The 26,516-nt window shown below is 38.4% G+C and overlaps 1 protein-coding gene across 5 annotated transcripts; it reads left to right on the plus strand.

Annotated features, from left to right (window-relative positions):
* The first annotated feature begins 50 nt into the window (after positions 1-50).
* On the plus strand, positions 51-26,516 carry LARP7 (La ribonucleoprotein 7, transcriptional regulator). Of its 5 annotated transcripts, XR_008824690.1 has the most exons (14): positions 51-150; positions 4,347-4,574; positions 6,036-6,136; positions 6,246-6,329; positions 8,408-8,572; positions 9,229-9,337; positions 10,869-11,240; positions 12,104-12,233; positions 14,899-15,056; positions 15,962-16,080; positions 18,794-18,953; positions 21,359-21,450; positions 21,596-21,715; positions 26,371-26,516. XR_008824690.1 is itself a non-coding variant. In XM_056356206.1 (13 exons), exons 2-13 carry the CDS (start codon positions 4,367-4,369, stop codon positions 26,449-26,451), a joined length of 1,779 nt encoding a protein of 592 aa, XP_056212181.1. In that variant the 5' UTR covers positions 51-150; positions 4,347-4,366; the 3' UTR covers positions 26,452-26,516. The 5 variants fall into 5 exon arrangements, 4 of the variants coding, with proteins under 4 accessions (XP_056212181.1, XP_056212193.1, XP_056212188.1 ...); XM_056356206.1 differs by lacking the exon at positions 21,596-21,715; XM_056356218.1 differs by lacking the exon at positions 21,596-21,715 and having other exon boundaries at positions 52-150; positions 4,359-4,574.

Below are 26,516 nucleotides of genomic sequence, written 5' to 3' on the forward strand. Positions count from 1 at the left end.
GGGGCCGCGATCGCTCCAGGGGCCGTGTGTCGCGCAGCGAGTGACGACGACGACGACGACGGCGGCGGCGGGAGGGGGCGGGGGCAGGGCCCCGCTGCGAGAGGCGGGCGCGGACGGCTGGGCCCGGTGTCCCTGCGGTGACGTCGCTTGGTGAGTCCCTCCGGGCGCGGCGGCAGGTCAGTGGGACGAGGTGGGGGGCAGGCGTGTGCGGCGGCGGCGGCGCAGGCAGGGGGCGCTGCGGACCCCCCGCCACACACTGGCACAGACAGATACACACACACACCCCCACACCCGGGCGCATGCGCCGCGGCGGCCGTTGGGCTGAGGGGGCTGCGCGTGCTGGGGCGGCGGGTCGCGCCCATCAGGCGGAGGGCGGGAACGGTGCGGTCAGGGCAGCGTCGTTCCCTTGTGGGTGCCCGACGGGGAGCGCCACTCGTGCCTCGTCACCTGCGGCGGCCCTCAGCGCCCCCCTGTGCCCGTCTCCTGGGCATCCTTCCCTCCCTCCCTCCCTCCCTCCCGGTGCCCGCTTCTCCCGGTGCGTGTGGCGCCTCCCTCAGGCTTTCTAACCGCCCCTGTCCCTCGGCGCCTCCCGGGGGCTCTGTGGTGACTTTGCCTCAGGTGAAGCAAAGGCGGCGGTGCTGGCTGGGCTGCCTTCGCACGGCGCATGACCTGCCGCCTCGTGTGGGGAGGGGCGGGTCCCGTGCTGAGGGGAGACGTGGGGAGGGGCTGGCTTTGGGCCAGCCGATGTGTGCTTATTTTGCTATTTTCTGTATGCAAGGTCCATAAGCAATGGCAGCGGCAGTACTGAAACCTGCAGTGGTCAGTACTGGTGCGGCTGGCAAAATGTATGGTGGGCAGCCTTCTGGGGAGCAGACATTTGGCTAGTTGTTGGGCTGGCAAAGGTTAAGTCGAGGTTAGAAAAATCTGTTTCGCATTCTGCGTTTCCCCTTCGAAGTGTAAAGAAGATGTTCTCCCACAGTTGTGCAGTGCTTCTGGGACAGTCTGAGTGCAGCTGCTAATAGGCAGCAGAATGTCTTGCTTTTGTACCCCTCCCATCCTGCTCCCAAGTGCATATTCCTGCTGCTTCCTTCATCACCTCTGCTGCTTATTCAGCTCCTTATTGAGTTGGTTTACCTTATTCATCCAGCAGGAGAGGACCAGAAAATGGCAACTTCTCAGGTCAGAGTTGAACTGGTTCACAGAGTGAAGTTACAAGGCAGGATAGGAACTTAAACTTCTGCAGCTTTGCCTGTGTAAATATTAGAGTAAGAATACACAAGGTGGAGTACAGAATGTGTCTTTGAAAGTAGTTTCAGGCTTGCTAAATACTTGCCTTCATTTTGGAGTAAATGTCTAGGAGAGGATGTGTTGCCATTGACCGTATGGAATAATTTTCATAGTGTAAAAAGTATTTTGAATGATTCTTTCTCCCATACATTGCCCCATTTTGCTATTTAAAAAGTCCAAAGCAAGCAAGCATTTGCACCAATGCTTAATATCAAAAAGGATATTTTATAGCTGGAACCCTGTTTCTTCCAGAGCCTAGCTTACAGTTAAATTTGGTTATGTTTTTCTAGATCTTTTTAACAGTAGAAGTTGGTTTGGGAGCTTGGCTGTGTACAATGTGTTAAAGTTTACCTTTTAAAGAGTATAGATACTATAGATTGCGTGAACCTGCATTATTTAATTTAAATTATCTTTGCTTTCTTAGGGTTCCCTCCCCCTGCTTAATTGTCCCCCTTTTTCCTGGTTTCACATAGAGGCACTGTGACTTTACTTCATTTGAGGAAAGCTAAGACATGTCAGCTGTTTTGCTTTAAGAGAGTGGTTTTGACCCAGGTTTTGCTTTCTGCTGATTTTAGTTGTTTATCAGAATGGTGCTTGCAGTTGCGAGGCTGGCGGTGTAAGAGCTGACAATTCAAAAATACAGACTGTCTTATGCCTTGGCATTGCAGCTTTCATTGATGAGTTGAGATTTGCAAGAGTGATTACAAATTAAGAAAAAAACAACTGAAAAAGCAAACACTATGAGTTATTGACATGGTTACTTAAAAACAGTATTTTCTTAAATCTTGAGTTTTAATTTAGTGTTGTCTCAGGAATGAGCATTTCAGTACTAAATGTAAGATTGTGTACAGATTCTAATGATAGATTCATAGCTGACAGTTTCTCTGACTCTGTATTTCCAAGCTCCTCCAAAGTAATGTTCCCAACGCTTCATCTTTAAAGCAAGTAACACAAAGTGAGAGGGGGGGGGGAAGCCCAGAATACAGCTTGCAACTGTTTTTCTTAAGCTTGAATGAGAACCTTTCTCCTGGGAAGGAAGCTTCAAGGCTAAGTGGCTCAAAATGTGTGCAACACTGAGATGGCTGCTTAAAATATAGCTTTACTTTACATAAGCCACAGCTATTATATGTCAGTGTGGTCATTTAATGCTGTTCAGCCACTAAAAGTATCCCATAATGATCCTTTACTTTTAGTGGTGCAACTCACTATAACCCTCAGCTAAGTAGCATATTGTTCTGCTGATTATTGATATCAGTACCCTGCTGAAGGGCTTGAATGGAGCCTGAACTTCTGCTGCAGTTGCGAGTTTTACCTGGCTTATCTTTTGAAGGTAGTTGTTGACCTTTGGCTGTCTTGAGTGGTCAGCTCACAGCAGGGAGAGAAACTGATATCCGGCTAAGAAAGCCTGATTTGCACAATAATTTGAAGACCATTTCCATTTTTGTCATCCTCTTGTAGAGGTGGGCTTCCTCTCTCATGACTGCACATCGCAATTCTTTCGATGTTACCTTGGCAGAGAGCTGAGAAGTCTTTCATATGATGATTGCTACATTAATTACTTTAATTTTTGTGTTAATTTCATTTTCGAGAAGCTGTCTGCTTTTGGCAGTATTGCTTTGTTTTGCTCATGTAAAATGAGGTATTGTGGTGACTGACAGTTTTCAAGGAGGACTGACTGGCTACACTGAACGGAAATGTGTACAAATAAAGACGAATTGATGCGTTGAAAAGGTTTTATATTTTTCAAGGTAAACCTGTACATTTAAGTCACTTCTGTTGAGTTAGTCCCTAAATTCTAGGGTCCTGATTCTGAGGTACTAACAACTTGGGTTTGCCATTAAAATCAGTGACAGCTGATGGAAGAACCCTAATCAAAGAAAGGAAAAAAATCTCTTTTAAGGGTAGCACATACTGATTGCTACAGGGACTTGTGAGTAAAACTGTGCTAGAACATATTAAAAGGCAGGATTGGAAGATTTTTTTAATTACTGTGCTTTGGTAGGGCCTTGGCAATTAATAGTGGTTTGCATTTTTGACATAACAAAGACAATTTTAAAAAACAAACTTACTATTATCAGACCTGCTATGTATGTCAGCTATGTCTTTACAAGGATTAATATCTGCTTCTCATTTAGAGATTTTACCATAAATTTTTGCGACAAGCTCTTCAGCTGCTGTATGTGTGTCAGTGTAACCTGTTTGCAGCCATTGGATTTAGGATATATGCTTGCTGAGCATGGTTCTTTGGCCAGCCTTTACAGAATTCGTCTATATAATCCACCTTTCCCCCCCACCCCGCTTTGCCTTCTGTAGAAAAGGGTAATTTCTGAAGTGTATAGTTCTCTGGGGTTTTTGTGTTTTCTTTCTAATGGTTTGTACTGGGAGATACAGGGGGTGGAGAACAAATTTTCTGACTTTTTTTCAAGTCTGAGACAATGTGTTGATGAGGAAGGAAATTGTATGCTTTTTAGATTTAGTTTTTTGTAGGCTCTCTTTAGCAAATAGCTTGCTTTTCTGTTAACAGGGAAGTTATGTATTACTAACACAATTTGTGACCTGCACAAGTGCCTTAAAGAATTCACTTAGGGGTGTGTGTATATATATATGTATATATTTTTTTTTAATAGCACTGCTTGTCTGATAACTTGCAAAAGCAATTGGAACTGTGAATCCTATGACTGCTGCTGAAGTTTGAAAGCTGATATTAGAAATCTAATGCAGAGGGCAGACTGTTCATTAGGCATTCTGAATTAACACGATTGTACGAATTTTAAAAGAAAAGCCTGCGGTTTGGTACCACCTTACCTCCAGTGAATCTCTGTGGCTAAAGGGCACTACTATGTTCCATGAGGCATGAATTCCAGCTTAGTCTTCACTGCAGTTATTGTGTGACCTAATGTTCCTCATGATCTCTATGCTTTTTTCTACATTTTCTATGCTACAATATGGTAAAATAATGAATGGCATGTAGTCTCACAGGGGATGCATGAAGTATTTAATAAAAAATAAAACAAGAACGTTTACTCCTTGAAATAAGAATATTTTGATTTTTCTCAAAGGTTGTATTCAACTTGACAGAATGACAGGAATGGAGACTGAAACTGCAAGAGACAAAGCCATGGAAGAAGAAAGCACTGAACAGAAAAAGGAGAGAGAAAAAAAGAAGAGGTCGAGGGTTAAACAGGTGCTTGCAGATATAGCAAAACAAGTGGATTTCTGGTTTGGTGATGTTAATCTCCATAAAGACAGATTTCTCCGAGAACAAATAGAAAAGTCCAGAGATGGCTGTAAGTTTATATTCAGTATATTTCAATAGATAGAAAGTTTTGCTTTCTTCTTCACTGTGTTGCTGGTGACAGTTACAAGTTGTTTTGAAGTGCATGTCCACTCCTGGGGAAGACAGTAATTTCATGCTGGACGCCAGCATTAGGATTAGCACCTCAGGAAGCAGAGCTTGGTACCAGTTTTTAGAAATTGTATTTCGTGTTTCTCTTTTCCTTTCTTTTACTATTAACCATAAGTTTCAGGCATCTACCAGAGTAGAAATGACAGGGAGACACAATTTTGTCTTTTGAACTGTATAATTTTAAGAGTAAGCAAACAAACGGGTCATTTTGCCCTTGGAGGTACAGTACTTTACTTGTAGGTTACATATATGCAGAAATTAAAACATCACTTGGATTTGTGGTTAAAGATACTGGGGTTTTGTGTTTTCTGCACAACTTTGGTGTGTGAGAAATGGTGTATTTGCATGTAGGGCTACTGTGGGTCTCTTTCCTTTAGACGATTTTTGACATGGTTGATCTGACTTCAGAGTAGGAAATTGAGCTTGGTTCTGAAACTGCCAGTTTCTGGAGAAATTTAATTTACACGTGAGCTGCAGTGACTAGTATGCTTTTGCTTTTAAAAACAGTACATGTGTGGTAAATGCAGTCTATCCATATAATTGTTCAGTTAACTGTGTTATGCTGGATGAACTCTAGACATACCTCTAGTATGGTATGTCTGTAAAAAGAGGTGGCCATTTTCCATCAGAAAAAAAAAATAGCAATTTCCAAAAGTGTGTACTTATTTTTGTTTTCTTAAGGATTCCATATTTATTTGAAGTATAAATCATTCGTTCAGTTGCATTGTGTGAAAAGTGTACCTTCTAATTGCTTGTTATAGTCCTCAATTATATTGAACTTCAAGCAAAGTTTAAAAACACAGCCTTCAGAGGGATAAGATTTACCCTACGTTTTCTGAAGATACTAGAGCTCGGATATCTTGTAACTTTTTTTATTAAAACTAATACTGCATAGTCTTCTGTCAAGCAGCATGACTCATGGCAACTGAAGTGCAACCAGGGACTCTTTTGTGTTGGGAAGACTGGGCTAAACACTTATTGGGTACTTGGAGAGGCATGTTTTCAATGCAAATTGGTTTTGTATTGTAAAACTACATCAGAAAGGGGGTTTTCTTCCTTTCTTTGCAAAGACAATAGTTATCAGTGGGGAGGTAAAAGAACAAAATTCCTTTGATAAGGGTTAGCACAAAAGACAACTAAATGTGGGTTTCCTTGAAGCTTTAATTTTTACAGCAAAAGTTTTCTGTAAATCCTTGGCAGCATAGTTGCATACTGCACTTATGACTTGCAGATTGTCTCACAAAAATACTAGCAGAGCATTAATGTTCGATTAGAACACATAACTAATGCTTTCTAGAGTACCATGATTTCATCATTTGCACTTTTTTTTTTTAATCCCTAGATGTTGACATATCGCTTCTTGTTTCTTTCAATAAAATGAAAAAATTGACTACCGATGGAAAATTGATAGCTCGAGCAGTTAAAAGTTCATCTGTTGTAGAGGTATTTAATATTTTACTTTTGTAGTTCTGATGCTGGAGTAATAATGACAAGGGTACCGAAGTAGGTGATAACTTATGGAAAATGCTTGTTTATTTCTTATTACTTTCAGTTGGATTTAGAAGGAACTAGGATCAGAAGACGCCAGCCACTGGGTGAGCAACCAAAGGATGTGGATAGTCGTACAGTCTATGTGGTAAGGTTTTACTTGTATACACCTCGTGTCTGGCAGAGTGCCTTACTTCTAACTGTGGAAACTAACTTTGTTGCTTTTAATTCCTTAAGAGTGCAAAACCTGCTCTGTGTTGTCTGACAATCTAATTGCATAGTCTTATTTACGGTTATTAAAAGCAATAAAACCAATATAAAGCGGCCACATAGTTTTACCAGAATTAGAAGGTAGATTTTCTTTGAGAACATCTACAAGAAACTTTTACATAAATTATAAAAGCTAATAGAATTTTATTGTCTTTTTTTTTTAACCGAAAGGGGGCGACAGTGCGAAGGAGGGAAATGCATTATAGGTCTACTGAACTTGTAATGCTAAGGCCCATGGAGTGGGGTTAAAGTACAGTAAATATTTTTTTTTATCGGAAGTGTACTTGTGCATCAGTATTCTTCTTAACACAGGGAGAAAGTGGGCAGGTGGCTGTTTGCTGTTGGTTGTGCAGTGTACGTAAGGAAAATAAATTAAGTAAAGGCAGGTGAGCGCTGGCAGTCGCCATGCAAGAAAGGGATTATTTTGGTACACTGATGTCTTGTACCAGTTTAAATAAGTAAACGCTGAGCAAAGAGCTGCTTCACATGCTGTAAGAAAAAACACACTTTCATTTAGCTATTACTGCTTTTCACTGGGCTTTTCTAGTTAATGCCATTAGAGGACCAGCACTGGTACCAAAAAATATTTACAAATTATGTTAATGTAGTCAAACCTTTATAATAATAATATTAGTTTTATCAAACAAGATCTGGCAGAGTTTGCAAGATCATCAGGGGTACTTTAGAAAGTACGATCTGTTAAATAATGCTGTTACTGCAAGTGCCTTTGGTTTTGTAACACACAAACATCATCCTTTTAAAGGCAGAATTTACCTAAATGAGCTAGTCTTATTTGAGACTTTAAAAAAAAAAAAAGAATCTTCCCAATAGCACACTGTCCTGTCGCTACCTTGATAATGAAATGATTCATTAATTGAAATGAAAATAGCTCTGCTGCTGGAAAAACTTCCCATCCCAACATGACATTTCAAATGTGTCAAACAGTTTATTATCATATTGTTAAGCCACTTAAGTGGTAGCATGGGAAGAGATCTGATGGTTCAACTGTCACTTATTTAAAATTCTATGCTGTTTTTTTTTTAATAGAATTGAAGCCAATGTGGAATTCCCATTCTCTGTAAAGAAAGTTTTTCATGACTAATGTCAATTTAGGTATATACCTGTAGCTGTTTAGCAGCTGAATTAGTAATTTCAAACAGGCACTAAGCTTTCTGTGATGAGGATACATAATAATCCTGACCAAAATGCCAGCCCATTCAAGTAAAGAGAAGGTGGATTACTCCGATCATTATATTCTTTAACAAAAGCCCAGGAAAGGTTATTAGTTTGGGGGTTTTTTAAGTAAAATGTGCCAGGCATAGTATTTCCCCAACATGATTAAAGGGACTGCTTAGACAAAATATTTGAGGTGTTCCGTATAATTTTTGGAAAAGATATTCTAAATTTAATGAGCCACATAGTCTATTCGTAGCTAAAGTACATAGCTAAATGGTTTTTAATATTAAGTTATTCTGTAAGACCGAAATAGATAACTGGTGTGTTTTTGTAGGTTACTGAATTCATAGAGATCTTATTTAGAGAATGTGTAGCAACCTCTTACCTTGCTGCTACCAAAAAGGGTGGGGTTTTTTGTTTTTGAAGACCAGTGTATGAGTTGTCTGCTCTTCAAACTGCAATTACAGAAATGTTAAGTTGTGTTAAAGGACTGGTATGTAGCAGTGGGGGGGAGCAGAAGCAGTCCAACTGTTGGTAAGCTTTGTTTCACTACGGAGTAGGTGAAAGATTCCTATGTTGGATTAATTAATTAGCTAACTGAATACTATGACCTCTCAACAGGAATGCTTGCTGAAATAAAGTTTCTCAGCATTGTCGCCCCAAACTTGGATGCATTTTGTTGTGACAGCTTTTTAATTGGGTGATAGAGCAAACTATCCAATACAATAGTAACATAGTATTGAGAAAATGACATTTCTTTCTTTTTTTTCTTGTTTTTAGGAGCTGCTTCCCAAAAATGTCAATCACAGTTGGATTGAGCGGGTATTTGGAAAGTGTGGTAATGTCGTTTATGTCAGTATACCCCGGTATAAAACAAGTGGTGATCCAAAGGGATTTGCTTTTGTTGAATTTGAAACTAAAGAGCAAGCAGAGAAAGCTATTGAGGTGAGTAATGGTGCCTCTGGTCTGTTAACATTCTTCGTGATTGTCACTTTGTGTTGTGGTGTTATCTTTACTAGTTCATCTACTGAATTCTTAAAATATCATAATTTAAAAACTTAACTTAGCAGGATTTATTTTCCTGTTTACTACCCCCAGACCTCCAATCAATTCCACAGTTCTTTAAAAGTGTAATTCTGTTAGTAACCTTAGTAGACTTAGTAGAAGCATCGTGGGTATTTTTTGGAATAGTTTGTCAGCCACTTTTGGCATTCTCTGCAGAAAGAGAGATCTGTGTGTGTGTGCAACAGTACAATGGCTATTAAATTTCATCAGACAGGCATGATCTTACCTAATTTTCTGTATTTAAATGTGATTTGAAAGTCAGAAAACATCTGTATCACAATGTTAACATGTTTAAAGATATCACACTAATAATATGAATCATTTAAAAAGTAAACCCCAATAAACCCACAAAACCCACACCACTGAAAGGACAATTTATGCCTCTCGAGTCCTGAGGAGGGACTATGTCTTTCTTCAGTGAATGTAGGACTGTTGATCTGAACTTTGATGGAAATTCTTCAAAAAAAGAAAATGTGCTTTTTTTAGTAGTGGTGTGGGGACTTGAAATTGCTGCTACTTTTTTTTTTTTTTTTAAGTTTTTGAATAATCCACCAGAAGAAGCACCACGAAAACCGGGGATTTTCCCCAAAACAGTAAAGAATAAGCCTGTTCCTGCCCTGAATACAAGTAACAGCAGTGTAGTAGGTAAGTGTGATGAAGTTACGTTTTGTGCCTCAGCTTCTGAAGAGAGAATTTTGAACTGCTGTGTTAATGCAGTCTTATTTCATGTTTCTTAAAAACTCTGTAAAAAGGCACATTGCTGATTGGCCAGTGTAGGCTTAAGAATGAAAGTGTGTAAACCTAAAATACAGTAAACTTCTGCCTTTTTGTTTTCCTGCTTGATAAAGCACCTTAATTTCTTTTCATCTGCCACCATTAGTCATTGTTAGGCTGGCAGAGCAGCTTTCAGACTGCACAATAAATCATTATCTAAGCATTTAGTATTAGCAAAAATCAAATCTGATAGATTGTTCTAAAAATACTTAGTATTGAAGGGAAATATACAGGCAAGAGCAAAATTATATTTAAAATGGTAGTGCTGTCTTCAGATGGGTTTGTGATTAGCTGACAGTGATCAGTGTTTCAGAGCAAACCTTGCAGTGTTCTCAGCTGAAACTTGCTGTGAGAGAAGTACAAAAATGGTGTTTTGCTTTTCTTCCTCTTTGCAACTCTTGCTATGTGAGCAGAGCAGTCTATAGCAGAATTAACTTTTCACAGTATATTTACAATTCGACTTTACATGATTCATAATTACTCAAAAAACCCTGGAGGGTATTTCTGAGAAAATAATCTCAGATTCACAGTTAAGCATGTTTCCAATAAATACAATCTACTATAACTCACAAAGCATCACAGAATTTTACAACTTTAATCACTGAAACATTTTTCCTTGTTTCTGATTTCCCAGACATCTTCCCAGTTTCTTCATAAGGATAATGATGAAGAATCATATGTTGCATTCCTCACTATCATTCTTTGTTTCATCAGTAACTGATTTTTTTGGTTTAATAGTTACTAAGAAGCAGCCTGCTTTTTGAACCATGTTTTAACCTAACCCCACTTAAGATGCTCTGTATTGCTTCATACTGCATCCTGCCTGTTGCAACTTAGAAGCAAGCAGATAGTATTGAAAATAGTTTGGTTTTTTTCAGATTGGTTAAGTTAATGTTCTTTAGCAGGGAAATAGTTGTTCATTACATAGTTCATTGGGAGAGTATCTCCTTTTATTCTCAGAATTCAAATTGGCAGTCTTTTTTTTTATTTTCTTGTCTTTGTTGTTTGCCTGTAATGAGGAAGATATCTCTTCTCAAAGAGAAATAAGGGATGACATAACAAAATCTGCATTTGTTAAGGACAAGCAAAGTCTAGCTCATTTCTTTTTAGTTTGAGAGTAAAGTACTTCAGGAATCCTGTAGTCAAGCTGCCCTTGTGACCCAGAGGTCACTTTGTGAGACCGAGAGTCTTATCTATGGCGGTTTTTTCCTCCTCTGCTTAAAATGCCTAGGAAGAAATTTGGGACAAAGTATTGCATCTCTTCTGTAGTTAGAGATGGCAGAGACAGGCATTTCGTTTAACATCCCAGATTATCATGACGCGTGATACTGTGATTGTTTACTTAGGTCACTATCTACTTTTTAATCATTGGCAGTTTTAAATATTGTAATTTTTAATGCAGAAGAGAAGAAAAAGAAGAAAAAAAAGAAATCCAAAGTCAAGAAAGAGAGCAGCGCACAGGCAGCTGTAGAGACAAAGGAATCAAACACTAATACTTCAACAGAGCAAGTACCCAAGTCTAAAAGACATAGGACTTCATCAGAGTGTTCAGAAATGGAAGGAACTGAGACTCACAGGCAGCCCTCAAAGAGAGAGAAAAGAAAATGGGACAGAACAGAAAGCTCAGAGGTACCTTGGGAAAGCAGGCCAGGGAAGAGAAAAAGAACCAGCTCTGGAGATGGTGAGACATCAACTCCAAAAGTAAAGATGACTGTTCAGAAGGATGAAGTAGGTCCTGTAAAAGAAGAATCAGAAGCCCCGAAAGATTCCAACGGTAAGGTTTCTTGCATCTCTTTTTAGTATTATTTATATGCATGAATTAAATGGCACACATATCCCTTACAGATGACAAATGGTAGGCTTAGTAATGAGGGAGAAGTCTAAATAAGGATAAAAGCTTGGGTTAAAAAAAAATCACATTATTTGCAATTAAAATTGTATTTGTAGCTACCCAAGTTAAATAAATAGGAACCTTGATATGCTAGGAGGTAACAAAGAAAGAGGGTTGCAAAAAATATGTAAGAAGTGCAATCTGTGTGATACAGATGCATTAGTGAACTGCCCTTTTTGGCGGCCAGTAGGTTTATTACACTGTAAAAGCACTGGTGAAAGATTAAAATTTCTGTCTTTGAAAGACTGAAAACTTTGTTCTGCTTGGGTCAGTAAGTGAAAAATGGTTGATAAGGTGGAGGCACAACAAGGTCAGTTAAGGAATATGTAGTGTTCCTTGCAGTTAAATTTAAACCTGGGAATGAGTCATTCCAAGGAGATAAGTTACATGGAGAATAGGGCAGAAACTTTTTAACTCTGAAAAAAGAGCCTCACTTAAGCCAAGTATGCATTAAATGGTCAGGCTAGGCAAATGGTGACAGTATAGAAATCTGGACAACTTGATTCCCAGTTTCCTTATATAAGGAAAAAAAAAGCTAATTGATGGGATTAAAAGCTGTGTTTAAATCACATTCGGGTTCAAAAAAAATCAAGGTAGTTGAGCAAATGACCTAAAAATAGGCAGCATTTTTTTCTTGATATGGCATAGCGATATTTACTTTCAGGCTGTATTTTATACGTTACCCATATATTTTTATCAATTAGATCATTAACATTTATTTTACTTTTGGACTTTTTTTAATGTAGACATTTCTGCAGAAGATGACAAAGATAAAAAAGACACATCCCTTTCAAAATCTAAAAGGAAACACAAGAAAAAACACAAAGAAAGACACAAAATGGGTGAAGAAGTCATTCCGCTCAGAGTACTCTCCAAGTAGGTTATGTAACATAACTGACTAGCTTATGGGGTGGCTAATGCGTGGGGGAGTGTTGTATTTGTATATATAGGAGAGCATTTGACCGTCCAGTTTCTGAGCAAACTGCAGGCAGTTTCTCAAGTATTGGGTAGGTGGGTGGGCTAGCTTATTTTTCAGTAATGAATTTTTACTGTCCCACTAACGATCCCCAGCTTGTTACATTTGATTGATCCACAGATTAGGCAGGCTGGGTGGGCTCAGCTTGCTTGGCTTTTAGGCTGCAAGAGTCTTGCAGTACAATTTTGCCCATTTGTCCTTCATTTTTTGCAAGCTAGTCACCTATGTCTTTTCTGCAAAAGACTTAGGCATTCGGAACATTTTTAGTCTTGCTGCTTTATTTAAGGTGTTTGTGTGGAGTTTGTGTTAAGAGTGCAGTTATATGAATTCAGTTACAGCAAACTTCTCCCCCCAGGTCAAAAAATCTTGAGTTTATTATAGTCATACAATGGTTTCAAAATGTTTCAAATTTTCAAGAATTTAAATCGAGACTTTTTAAATCATTGTTTTGTCTTACAGTCCATCACCATTGCTAAAGTGCAATTCCAGGTTTTGAGCAACAGAGTTGCATGTTAGCAACAGTATTAGCCTGTAGCTGAAGGTTAATCAAGTACCAGTAACTGTAAATCACACCTGGTTTCTTTGAAGTAACGGGGAACAAAAAGTGCAGCAAAGTTGAAATATTCACGTCTCTGTTGGGGTCTTAGGAGTCACCACAACTAAAACATGGAAGCACTTACTTTTTTAGTCATCCAGCAAGTACCTCCATGTTAAAGTAGAGGGGGTCCTTGCCATTTCTTTGCCATCTTGTGCTCAGTGATGCAACTGTGTACGTTTTAACTTGTGGAGGCCACGTGTGCAGTGCAAATACATCTTTTGTTTCAGATTTTTTTTTATTACAAAGTGTTAAGTTGAGAAAAAAGGATCCACCATCACCAAAACATGGAAGCACTTACTATTGAGGAACAAAGCAAGTACATCCACATTTAAGTTGTGGAGGTCCCTAAGGGGAGACAAATGGTAACAAAATACACAAAACCAGAAATCAAAAAACAAGGCATACACAGAATTATGATAACACAGGTGTAATACTGTAAGTAGGCTTCTTTGAACTGTAGCAGTTTCTAGTAATGTGTTCAAAAAAAATCAGGATCCACCGCCACTGAAACATGGAAGCACTTACTTTTTTAGGCAGCAGGTACCTCCATGTTAAAGCGAAGGGAGTCCTTCAAAATTGAAAAAAAAATACTTCAAATTTAGAACATGCAGGGCACTGAAAAAATTCATCTTGTTCGGTAAAACTTGTTGGATCTTGTTGGAGAAGCATGCCTTCCATCAGCTTATGGGCAAAATTCTTCTTTTCCGGATGTAAAAATCTAGCTGCAACCGAAGTAAAATCCTGGATGGTACTTCAGTATTGCGATCAAGATTCACCTCTACTAAAACATGGAAGCACTTACTTTTTTTAAATCACAGAAAGCACCTCCATGTTAAAGTAAAAGGGGTCCACAAAAAGCGGTAGTTATCAACGAAGATTGTCCCCTTCTGCCGAGATTTTGAGACTGCTGCATCAAATAGTTAAATTAAATTTTAGTTAACTGTACTAAAGGGCAGGGGAAACAAAAGTTTTAAAGAAGCATAAGACATCGCAAATACTTGCCTGACTCTCATTCCACATGGTCTCCTCTTCCTTCGACTCAAGTTAACAAGTACCTCCTTGAGCTTGTATTTATACCATACCTTCCTATGGAATGGTGTTGCCTTTTTATCTCGAAGAATCATTACGTGGGTCTTTTGTTATTTTAATGTCTTTGCTCTGTTGAGAATGTATGATCCTGGGTGAGTCTGGATGCTTTTTTGAAGTATACAGTTGTCAATGTTAACAGCTAAAACCATTACCACAAGATATCCTCCTCTTTAAAAATCCTCTATCAGCTTGTTTGATAGCACAGATTAGGGTAACAATGAGTCATTCTCACAGTGGCACTATAGGCATTGTGTTTCTTTGGAGCAAAGCTCTAGCTGTTTGCAGAAACATCTCCATGTTAAATGTATGTAAATATATAAATTGCTTCCATGTGGTGGTATTTTTTAACCAAAATGCATTTGAATAGTAAGGAATGTTCTTGTCTCGCTAGGTTTTTGGCAAGTTTAACCAGTTGTTGATTTTCCATCAATGATTTCGCTAGAAAATAAGTGACTGATTCTTAAAATAGTAGCAGGAGTGGGTTCACTGAACTAATTCAGTGAATGAAGAGTTCACTGTCTCTGAATTAACTCTTAATTTAGTACCTATTCTCCGTGTAATTTTAGCAGAAAACACAGTTTGCCAAGCTGTTCTGTATGCCCTCTGAATACATAAACCGAATTTGGGAGTCACTTTATTCACATAATAGCTTGATCTTGTTAGAACTTGCCTAGAATATGAAAAGCTAAAGCTAAATAATAAAAATGCAGGTAGTGGCAAGGCTTTATTTGGTGTAAGTGCAGGAAGATGGTAAGACACTGCTCACCAAGTTCAGCTTAAGCTATTTGTAAACTGTTTTGTCTTAAGTTATCATTGACTTTCTAAACACTGTTTTCTTGTTTACAACTGACATCCTGTGCCTGTGTTGCTGCTTATAGGACCGAGTGGATGGATTTGAAGCAAGAATATTTGGCCCTTCAAAAAGCCAGTATGGCCTCCTTAAAGAAAACAATGTCTCAAATCAAACCTGAGCCTGTGGGAGAGATGGAAACAGAATCTTGTGCACAGAAAAAGTCTCAGTCTCAAAATAACAAATGTAATCCTGTTTGTGATGTTTTTTGCGTTTTTCATTCATGATTCTAGTACGCAAACGTGATTTTTAGGCTCTGGTCTTCCAGAAACACTGCAAAATGGTTTTATTTTTCATAATGCTGGTCCTTTCTCTGAATGCAAAATACTGTTGAAAGCAACCCCGCCTTCATTTAGATAGATGGGGACTAAGGAATTTTATAAGTAAAGACTAAACAAGTCATTTCAGCCTATTCCAGTAGCACTTTTTAAGTTCAAGCAGCTTTTAAGAGAATCGTAGTTATAAAAGATTCAGAGAGAGTGGTCAGGATTGAGCTTTTTTGGTGATGTAATTTGGACATGATTTAATTAGTCTTAACTATACCTGCAGTGATTTGAAAAATAATTTAAGTCAAGTCATTCAAACCCAATCGCAAGCTATTTTTTTACGGGCTTTATGGTTAAAAGTAGCTTTGTAAATATGCCCTCTTAGTTAAATTTCTGCATTTTTCAGAGTTAGTTTTTTGCTCTGGATCCTCTTTACTTCACTAACTTCAAAACTGACATTTCAGTACCTGTCTGCTGATTTTTAATCGGTTTAGATCTGACGGTTCAACTAGTAACTGTAGTCAATAGAATATAAAATATTGTTATAAGATGATCCTGTAGGCTGTGAAAACTTCTTTAAGATTCCTTACTTGGAGCTGTTTGCTTCCCCCACCACCACCCACCACCACTTACATTGACTTTGCCTTTTAAAGTCATGACCCTAGATAAAAAAACAAAACCAAAACGGCCGAACAATATTTGATGCCCCTTGGTTCGTTTCATGTGTACATCATGTTGCTTATGTGCTTTCATAGCACCTTTCGTTTATCAAACTAATGTATGTAAAAAACTTTCTTATTTTTCACCTGTTTTTAAATGGAACAGCCAGCAGTGGAGATTCTGCCCCTCCAGCCAAGGCTAACACAATGGGGCCTCAGTTCGTCAGCGGAGTAATTGTGAAGATCGTTAGCGCTGAGCCCCTGCCGGGCAGGAAGCAGATCAAGGTAATGCCTTTGTAACCTCAGGGTAGCTGTTAGCCTTTCCTCTTGCAGTGCCCCACAAATGTTTGAATATGGAATACCATTTAAACAAGTCTTACAGATTTTCTTTTGTTTTTTTTAATTTGTTTGGGCACTAGCTGTGTCCAGATTCTTCTCTAGTACCTGTTAATGGCAGATTTTACAACGGCAAAATAGGGTAAAGAGGGTGTTTCAAAGCAAAAATCAGCCTTTAGAGTGCTTTGAGCAATGTCAAGTTTATAATGAAAATAATGCTCTAGAGGGTGAGTCGTTCTTTCCAGTTTAAAAAGAGACTTTGAAGACAAAGTGGGGTGTACTGCTCTGTATTTGTCATTGGGCCAGTCATTCTGGCACAATCCAGGTAAAGAAATCTGTAGAAGTATATTGGAGTTTTTACCCTTAAGAGGAATTTGAGGGCAAGAAAATGCTCTCTGCATGAGAAAAAATGTCTTGTTTTTTAGTAAAAAAATTACAATTACAGAAACTCCATCTCAGTGAGAGTGACAGCAGTAGATCTTGTCCAGTAATTCATTCACTCATTTCTTTTTTTTTTCCTCCTCTATGGCAAGTGCTCTTTTTTCTCAATTTTTAAAAAAAGTGTTTCAGATAGGTTTGGTTTCTTGTCTTGATATGAAAGTAACACGTGTTAAAATATTCTCTTTTAAGGAAAATAGCAGTTTTAATGTGCATCCTTTTGAAATGAAAATATTAAGCTTTCTAAAGGAAATAATTAGCTTTTTCCAGATATTCACCAGTTGGGTGAATTAACAACTGGAATTCTAACAACTTAAACTCATGTTGGAATAAATATTCAGATTACTTAGGACAGTGAGGGTTTAGTTCAAAATGTGAGTTCTGAGAGGACTTGGCAAACCGTATTTATTTATAATGTAGTGCATTTGAAGTCACTGGCTCCTTGCAAGTCTGTGAAGTTTAGTGTGTGCATGAATCTAAGCAAGATGAGAGACCATCTCTCTCACTGAAAACAAACTGATGATAGGGTTTCAATTTAATCAGTCTTATCTGCCTGGGTATATTTGTAGTCAGTTGTCTGAGTGCTGGAGGCACTGAGAGAATGTAGTAGTTGTCACTGTTAAAGTTTGAGGGCCCAATTGACTGTAGCATACATCTATCTTACAGTGTTAAGTTCGTGTCACAACGTATTGTGCTTGGGGGGTAAGCTTACTGTTCCCACAACAGCTGAAAATCCAGGTATTCCTAGTTATGCTTTTGGTTTAGTTTTAGGGAAGTGTTTCAGGGAAGTGTTTCAGGGAAGACACACTTTATGAAAGGTTAGGTTGGCCTTTGTCATTATTGATCATGTCTTTGGTTCCCATAATAAGTAGATAAGCAAAATAGCTTACAAAGTGTTACCATACAAATGAAGCAGCGTTTTTAGAGAGACATGCAATTGCAGAATACAACTGTAGTTGGAAGAAGCAATAATTGTTGTAGTGCAGCAGTTCTTTTTTGGGTCAGCAGTGGAAGCTGCAAACTACTCTCAATACTTACTGGATTTTTCTGGCCATACTAGTTGCTTTAATGGAAGGTGCAACTCTTTGACAAAATCTTGTTTCTTCTGTGTTCTGGACTGTCACAGTTACAGCAAACACTGCCACAAGGCAATGCATCTAGGATTTTTCTCTTAATAAACTTCCAGAATTGATTTCTGATTCTGTGGCAGGCTTAATTACTTCTGCACACTGAAAAGGTCTTTACAGGCCAATTTTATTATAATTTTGATGGGTTGATTTCTTCACTGCTTTTTTTATTTTGCTTTTAAGATGCTTGTCAGAGATTGTAACATTTGCCAATTCCAGTACACTGTTTGTGTCGTTGCTGTTTCCACGTAAGCATGACTTTGGGGTACCAGAATTAAGAGTGAAAAACAGCTTTGGTTGGCTCTCAAATGATCTTAACAGTATTGGCACTTAATTTTTGTTTTGTTTTAAGGCTGTCCTTGGTAGTGGAGGGTTAAAACCAATGTGCAATTCTTGAATAGAGGCATCTTCCTTGAGCTGCCTGCTGTGAAAAAAATTGACTAGGAATGTGTGGTGGCAGTTAATTTCCCTAACAGCAGGTATTACAAGTGAAGTACTTCATCTGAAAGAGAATGTGTGACTCTTCCTCCTTCAGCTGTCAGTGAAAATTTTCAGGCAGAGGTCATTTCATAAAGATAGGAAGGGTTGGTTTACTACTACTCATTTCACATAATCTGCAGTGAATGAGCTTGCTTTTATATATTTTGTGCATAGAATGAAATTACTTTTCTGTTGGACTGGCATATATCAGTGTTATAGTACACAAATAATTCTAAAAAAAAAAAAAGTCCATGCAGATACGGTATTTAAATAAATAGGTAATTACTGGTGCTCCATTAGTAAAGTTATTCTTACGTAAAAAAAATAGCAACTTCAGTATTTACTGCTTTGAATTGTTCTTGGAGGGCAGGATGAAAGATAAACAGATGTTGTAGAGTCATAAATCAGAATTCAGTTATAACCTTCTCAGGAAGATATATTCAAAAGTATTTCACAAGAGATTCATTGATTAAATGTAAAAGTTCATTTACTGGCTTTTGTTTCATTTTTTTGAAAATATCAGTGACCTACAAATTGAATGGTCAAAAACTCACTCTCTTGATATTCTATTTTTTAAAGTCTGTTTATGGTCTGTGTTATCTCACATGCTTTGATAGGATGCTTTGGCAGTGCTGGCTGACGTTGCTTATGTTGACATGCTGGAGGGAGACACAGAATGTCATGTCCGTTTCAACACTCCTGAAGATGCCCAGATTGTCATGAGATCATACAAAGAAATACAGATCAAAAACAACTGGAAATTCGAAGTTCTTACTGGTAAGACTTCTTTTTTTAATGCTAGTATGAGAGAAGACTTTAAGTGCTGTGAGATGGATTCTGTCGCAAGGTAGCTTTAGGAGTATGTTTAGATGTCTTGGTTGCAGAAAAGACTGCTTTTATTTTTTTTCCCGTGAGTCGTCTTATTTTGCTTATTTTACAAACACCAAAATTATTTATTATTTATTATTCTTACAAAGTAGCAAAATGGGTTTTTATGCCACTGTTCTGCAGAAAATATTTTGCTTTTTTATCAGGTTAGTTGTGTTGTTTTGAGATTAACTTTTTAATGTTGCTTTTAGTGGCAATGAACTGTAGAATTTAATTCACATTTCAGCTTTATGAATACAACATTCTGATGATACCAAAGAACTTTAAATTAAGATTTTCTTGAAAATACTGAACTTACATGTGAAATAACAGGGCAAGGATCTAACAGCATGGGTACACTTACAGAGGTTTTAGCACTTGCCTTCTAAATAATCTTCCTTTTTTTTCAGGAAATTGAGTAACTTATGCCAAAGTATACCTTTTTAAGATTGTATTTACACGAAAATTTTTACTGACTGGTGTTGGAACAGCATCCTAATGTGTGGGTTGGTTTTTGGGTTGTTTGTTTCGTTGGGTTTTTTTTTTTCTGAAATTACTCTGTGTTCTACATTCATATCTTGCATTAGATTGGACTAGTCTTCCAAGTTTAGAGAAACCTCTTTATGGAAGTGAGGGGCTGAAGAAGCAGGGAGAAGGGAAGTCTCTCAAACTTTGTTACTGTATTCATAAAACTTTTACATTCTAGACATACACTAAAAATCCTAAATGTGTGAAAGAACAGGTAAAATGGTCTAGGTGAGATTCTCTTCATCTGTGGATTTAAATATTTTAACACACTCCTGCACAGATCCTCACATAGGGCCCCATACCATGCATGCAGGAATGTTAACCCCTGTAAATGTCGATTAAGGATTGCAGAAGGAAGAGAATAATGGAAGAATTAACCTTCATGATAATCTCAAAGTTAATTGAAGTTTGAGACTCACTGAATGCTGCTAATGTCATTTGGAGATAGATATGTCTCCAGAGTGTTCTGTGTTCCAGAGATCCAGAAGCAACTTGAAATATGCCATTTTACAGCTCTGTGCTCTGTGTGTAGTGTGTATTTTTCTCTCATTTTGTATCCTCATATAGAAGAGTGTAGTAGTAGATTAGGAGTAAGTACTACATTGTAGGAGCATTCCATTCATAGTTTTAAGATTATTTTTTTCTCTAACTGGTTCATTGAAATGAGAATGGAAAGGCTTCTAAAGAACGCAGGAGTGACTCACGGTAAAGATTTCAGCTTCTCTTGGTGGCAGAGGTGAGAGAGAAAGAACCTTTAATGCTCCCTACTGCAGGGACTAGAGCTTTCCCAGTAATATTTTACTTTTTAGGACTTGACTTTGACTAAATGTCCTCAGATTTTCATCTGACAATATAGTAAGCATCTGTGATAATGTTTAGTAGGTGTTACTGTGGTTGAATGAATAAATAAATCTGTTAAAATGTGTTCAAAATCGGTTCTTAGAATTATTCCATAACTTCTGTGGGAATCTTTTCCAAGATCACTTGGAAACTTTCCTGTAACTGAGGATTTCCCATGAGACTGTACAACATTACATCACATAATTCCCGTCATGATAGTTATAGCACAGACTAGAAGAAACGGTGGCAAACTGCTTCTTACTGCAAAACAGCTTCTGAAAAAACCTGCAAATTTATTTCCTCTCATATTGCCCTCCACGTTTAAATATTCCCAACTGCCCATTAAGTTCCCAGAGTTTGCTTCTGACAATGGTTTTGATAAAACAAAACAATCACAGTCATTCTTAGAGTAATTTTTTTTTTTTTAATGTTTGATTTGTTTAAAATAAAGAAGAGGTTGAGTACATAGTAAATCAAAGGACCTCCAAGTGCTATGGTGAAACCTTAGCTGAAACTGAGCTCCTGCTAATTACATGTAGGGAGCGATGTTTGCGTATTTCCTCAGTTCTTCTTGTTAAGTTTGTGAAACTCCTTGCTCAGGAAAATTTAGTACTGGATAGCCAGGGTTTGTAACTGAAGAGGTAATAAAATGCATAGGCCCTCAATTCAGGTCCTGTCCAACTCGTACAGGACAGAGACCTTGGCATCAGCTTTAAGCTGATTTTAAGTTTTTCCTTTCTTTATTCACCTTGGTGGGTGTTGGTCAGATGTTGCAATGCTGTGTGACTTCTCTGACTGGGAAATTTAAGACTGATGGAAATACCTGTTAGGGAAACCTAAAAAGTATTTTCACCTGTGTAAAGATTCCTTCTCATAGCTGAAAACACTGCATCCACTTGCATTTAATACTTTTATTCATGTACTGTAATGTTAATTCATTTTTCAAGGTGATCATGAACAACGTTACTGGCAGAAGATTTTAGTGGACAGACAAGCTAAACTTAACCAGCCTCGAGAAAAGAAACGGGGTACTGAGAAGGTAAACTGCAAGTCACTTTTTTTTTTCCCTTTACAGCCATGGTTGAAAATACAACTCTGTTTCTGTGTAGGTCTGCATTTCTTTGATACTTTAGTGTTTGGGTCCTTATTTAATCCAGTTAAATCACTTTCTACTGACTTTGCAGGAGGGTTTTACAGCCACAAAATAACGTCTGGCTGTCCTGGTCCTGTTGCCAAATGCAAGGCTTGTCTTTATGGAGACAATCAGAGGAAGTTGTCCACGACTAAAGGCATGAAGTTAATTTGTAAGCTGGATTTCCTTTAAAATTCTGTCTTGATGAGCTCCTTAAAAATTAAGTATTTTCATTTGCTGTAGTGTAGTAAAAGTCTAGTGCTGCAGTCTTAATTCTCTAGTATGATTGAGAAAATGGTTGTCTTCAGAGTTAATCTCTCTTTCTCACAATTTACACAAACGCATAGTTCCATGCTATGGTGAGCAAGGCTGTGTTCCTAGTTTAGTCAAGAGTCTATGCACTAGTGTGTCTGTGTTCTGATCCAGAAAAATCTGATTGCTGCTGTGAGCATCCGTAGCTGAGCAGCTTCCAGACCAAAACTGGCTCACATCTAGTGCAGTTTCCTTCCAGCCTTGGGAAGCCTCTCAGGCCACAGTGTAGACAAGAGTGTTGCAATGAACTTGCAGGCTGTCGTCTCCATGCCTGCCCCAGAAGATCCTTCCAGGCGTGAGGCGTTCTTGATTAAGTCAGGCAGATCCTTTACTTGACAGAGAGGAGCCAAAGAGTATTTCACAGACATTTTATTGCTAGATTTACTTCACAAACATTGCAGATAAGGCTTCTGAGTTTGCTTTAGCCTGAATCTTTATGCTGTTGCTTGCAAAACTTCAAAATCATCTGACCTTAGTTATTTGCTGGTGACTTTTGAGACTTACTGTTTCCTAGATGCTGCAGTGATGCACGCAATAGCGAACATTTCCTAGTTGTTCCGTGTATAATTGACAAATATTACATGGACCCAAAGGAACAGTAATTGTACAGCTCAAAACTTGTCTTGCACAAGGCATATTTTCATATATCGTCTTGTTTGTCAAAATGTTCTTTCAGCGATCACATAGACAAATGAATCTAGTTCTGTGCAAAAAAAAATTCCCCAAATGACTGATTTAATTTTCTTAAAAGCACAAAAATGGCATTGGCTTTAGCTGTTATTCTTTAATATAAGCAGTAAGGGAATGTGAAAACTGTACAGCTGTAGAGCCTTTTACAGAGTGCTGCCAGGTTTTTTTCAGTTTTTTTAATGTATTTTACTTTTTTTAACAGAAGGTGCCAGTGACACCTTTGAGGCCAGTTTGGACTTGTAGGTGTCCTGCTCTCAAGTGTCTGTTCTTCATCTTTTGAAGAATGGTATTTGTTGACCAAACTGGTTATAATTGTCCAGTAATATACCTCATATAGGCTTGCAAATATAAACCGTCTCACTTCTGCCTAACAATAGCAGCAGCAAGGGTGCAAACTCCTGCTCCTCCCCCTTACCCATCACCTTGCAACTCTGGAGGTGTTAACTTCAAAGCTTCGGGAATACTATTTAAATGCTAACGTTGTTAAGCAAAACGTCAAGAAAAGAATGCCTTGCTGTTTAACCCTTCCATTACTTTTTTACAGCCTGCATTCCAGAACTATAGACTAACAATGAGAAAAAGTTTCTTCTTCTGTTCATTAATATTAATTTTAATCTTCTATTTGAAATTTATTCCAAAGTACTCACAAGTGGACTTCATTTGAAGGTCACATTAAAAGGAAGGAGGAAAGTAATATAATGATTTCTAATTAAACATGTGCGGTTGAATATGCTATTAGTATATCTTTCTTGTAAAGATCTTTTCTGTTAAAGGTTTTTAAATCCCTTACAAGATCTCTTTTTGAAGATGAGCATTTGCCTATTAGGTGGTTTATATTTATAGTAAAGACGGCATCTTATACTTTTTCAGTTAGTGTTTAAATGTAGGCTTAAAAGTTACATTCATGTAAGCTCTTATAGCTGCATTGATGTCAATGTGAGTATTTATAGTAATACTTAACATATTGTTGCATGGATGCATCCCATTACAGGCACGATACAGTAACAGAGCACAGAGATGCTTTTGATTGTAACCTAAGCAGTTTGAGATTCCTCTTTTCCTTGTGTTCTAAAAAGTATAGGCTTACTTGGCTGTCCTACAGTGGGTCCTGTGGCACACCAGAGTAAGGGTTAATGGTAACTTCAGCAGAGGGTTTCTGGCTAATGCCTTCCCCCGCGCCCTCCCCCCCCCCCAAAAAAAAAAAAAAAAAGGTGGTAGAGATTTTACTTTCTCTGGCATAGTACTTATAATAAACTAAATGCCCCAAAACCACTATATATGCCAAGTTCCCCAGAATTTGTGGCTAATGCCTAGTCATCCTTTGGAGTTAAAAAGGTGTCAGTGTCTGGCAGTTTCCCCATGGCTGGTCGTTCATTGTCAAGTGTGTGGTCCCCCCTTTCCAAATCCATGTCCTCTTTAATCTGTTTTTCAACTGTGTGATAAAAAAAACTTTAGCGATGTAGTGATACAGATTAAAAACCTTCCTGCCAGAAATGTTTCTTCAGGGTAGTGCCAGTTTATGGAGACCTAAAGCAATTCCTCAGTTTGTAGCCTTAAAGTCTCCAGACTGATTAAAGTCTGCTGTTCACAAAGTGAAGGCCTGTGTGCCTGCAAGCTTTCCATTTGGGTACTTGTCTTCTGGGGGAGGTGCTGCTGAACCTAGTTTACACCTTATACACCCCCTTACACAGAAGGAAAGGAGGAAGTTTAAGGGGGTGGGGGTGAGAAGTGAGAGGCATTTGGTGAGCAAGGGTATTTGTGAAGGGTAAAATAATTTGCAAAATGTAAGGGAAAGGAGGGTAGTGGGAATGCCTGGGCACAGCCCACGCTATTCTCTCCTGATTATGCCTGGGGCTCGGGGCCTGTGTCCTTGCAGGACTGACCAGTTCCCCGTCTGTGTGCCGGTGGGGAGAGCACAAATAAGCCCCTTTCCCTGATTCTCTGAAGTGGCTGACAAAGGAGGGGCTGGGTACCTGTTTGGAGACATGCGTAGTGGTGTGCTTAAAAAAAGGTGCTGATAATGGATTCACTAGCTGAAAATGGGAATCCATGAGGCCTGTTGCAAATTCTGATGTGCTGGTATAGAAACATTCACTGGTATGAACCAGGCAGTTCATATATTAGAGCTTTCCTTGCAGTGTTTGTGATTGTCCATCCCTTACGTTAAACGAATGAACCACCATTGCTTCTTTTTAGAGTTCAACATTTTAAATCCCTTTTTCAGATACCAGAGAGTAAATGTAACTCTTACATATTTAGATCGGTTTTACTTCTGGAGAATGGTTGAGAAAGTAATTTACCAGAATTATGGCCTGATGCTGTTGAGAACACATGAAGGATTGCAATCAAGTTAAATGCTGGGGGGTGCAGGGGGACCTACAGGTAAAGCTGGCAGTGTACTTACATTGCAGCACAGCAAACAATACATCCACGCAACATCAGTGCAGAGCGTAATTCCTGATGGCATTAATCAGTGCAGCAGGATTCCTTGGGCTTCCCTGCTGTGTACAAGATGCAATGTGTACAGGACATAGCTGTGGCTAGCCATATGGATAAATAGCAAATAATTTGATTTATGTGGGACTCTTTTTACGTCTTAGCAAATTCTTTACTGGACTGTCTGGTGAGCAAGTGCCCCTTTACTTAAGCACCAGCTAATAAGTTTTAGTAGTCTCCATCAGAGAAATTAATGTGGCTTTATACTGATGTTACAGATGTGCCTAGATTAATAGGAGTTTCCTGCTTTCTCACTTTTTGTTCAGATTAAAAAGCCTGCCTTGTTACTTGCATTTTGGGTTTTTGTGGTTGTTTTGTTTTGTTGGTTTGTTTTGGGTTCTTTTGTTTGTTTGAAATCTTACTCATTTAACAGTTACCTCATGAGCTCATAAGGAATCTTGGTGGGGCAGTGCGGTAACAAAGCTTGTACCTTTGCTTTGGGTATTAGTATGACTTTGTTGCAGTGCTGTGGTTGAATCTGTGAATGTCCTACTATTATGGAGCTTTAAAAACAAGTATGCTTTCAATGTTATTCTCAGTGTTTTGTTTTCTGCCTGAAGACACAGTCCACAGAAACTGAAAATTTCCAGGTTAGTTATGTTCCACAAGAGTGTTTCTCCTACCTCTGTACTGGGAGCAGCTAACCCAGGTACCCTAGTAATTTAGGCAATCTCCCTAAAATGCAACTGGAAACAAATCCCTGGTCAGACAGGGTTTTGAATCAGGGATTCCTAGCATCAGTGTTCCTCCAAACTGCACCGTTATTTCTTGAGATTAATTCTCAGCACGGTTGTGATATGTGTTGTGCTGTTTTCCTGTCCTGAGGGATAGTCCCCATCTGGATTTCAGTGGTTTTGTTTCTTTGCTAACTGAGTGTAGAAAATGACGTAATATTCATACAGTGGTTTTGTTATGGGCTGACCTTGTTTTTCTTACATCAGTAACAATGCAAATCTAATAGAAGGGTAGGGGCTTTTTTAACCTGCTGTGGGAGACTGTGTTTTGGGATTTTTTTGAAATTGTAATTTTGTTGTCTTCAACCATGTTGGGAGGAAGAAGGGATGAAATGAAAGGTGCTGCACTGCCCAGAGGCTGAAGAGTGCCTTACTATTTTTGACGGTTCAGAGGCAATGCTGAAATGAATTATAGCGGGGCTGCTTTTAACTATTTTTTTTTTCTCAAATGTATGGGTTAGCTCAGCTGTTCAAAGGTAAGCTGCTTCTTATGAAGTTTGGTAAATCAGTGAATAGTATGTTCATTAGTGTAAGATAAAATTGTAGCAATATAATTTTCCTCTAATCTTTTCTACAATATTTTTCCTGTTTGCAGTTAATCGCTAAAGCTGAAAGAATGAGACTTGAAAAGACGCAGCAAACAAGTAAACATATTCGCTTCACTGAAGATAACTAACCAAGACGGATTGTGATATTGGAAGTGAACTAGTTTTTTTAAAAAAAAAAAAACACAAAACACAA

The sequence above is a fragment of the Falco biarmicus genome, chromosome 1 (genome assembly GCF_023638135.1).
Source record: "Falco biarmicus isolate bFalBia1 chromosome 1, bFalBia1.pri, whole genome shotgun sequence".
NCBI classification, from domain to species: Eukaryota; Metazoa; Chordata; class Aves; order Falconiformes; family Falconidae; genus Falco; species Falco biarmicus.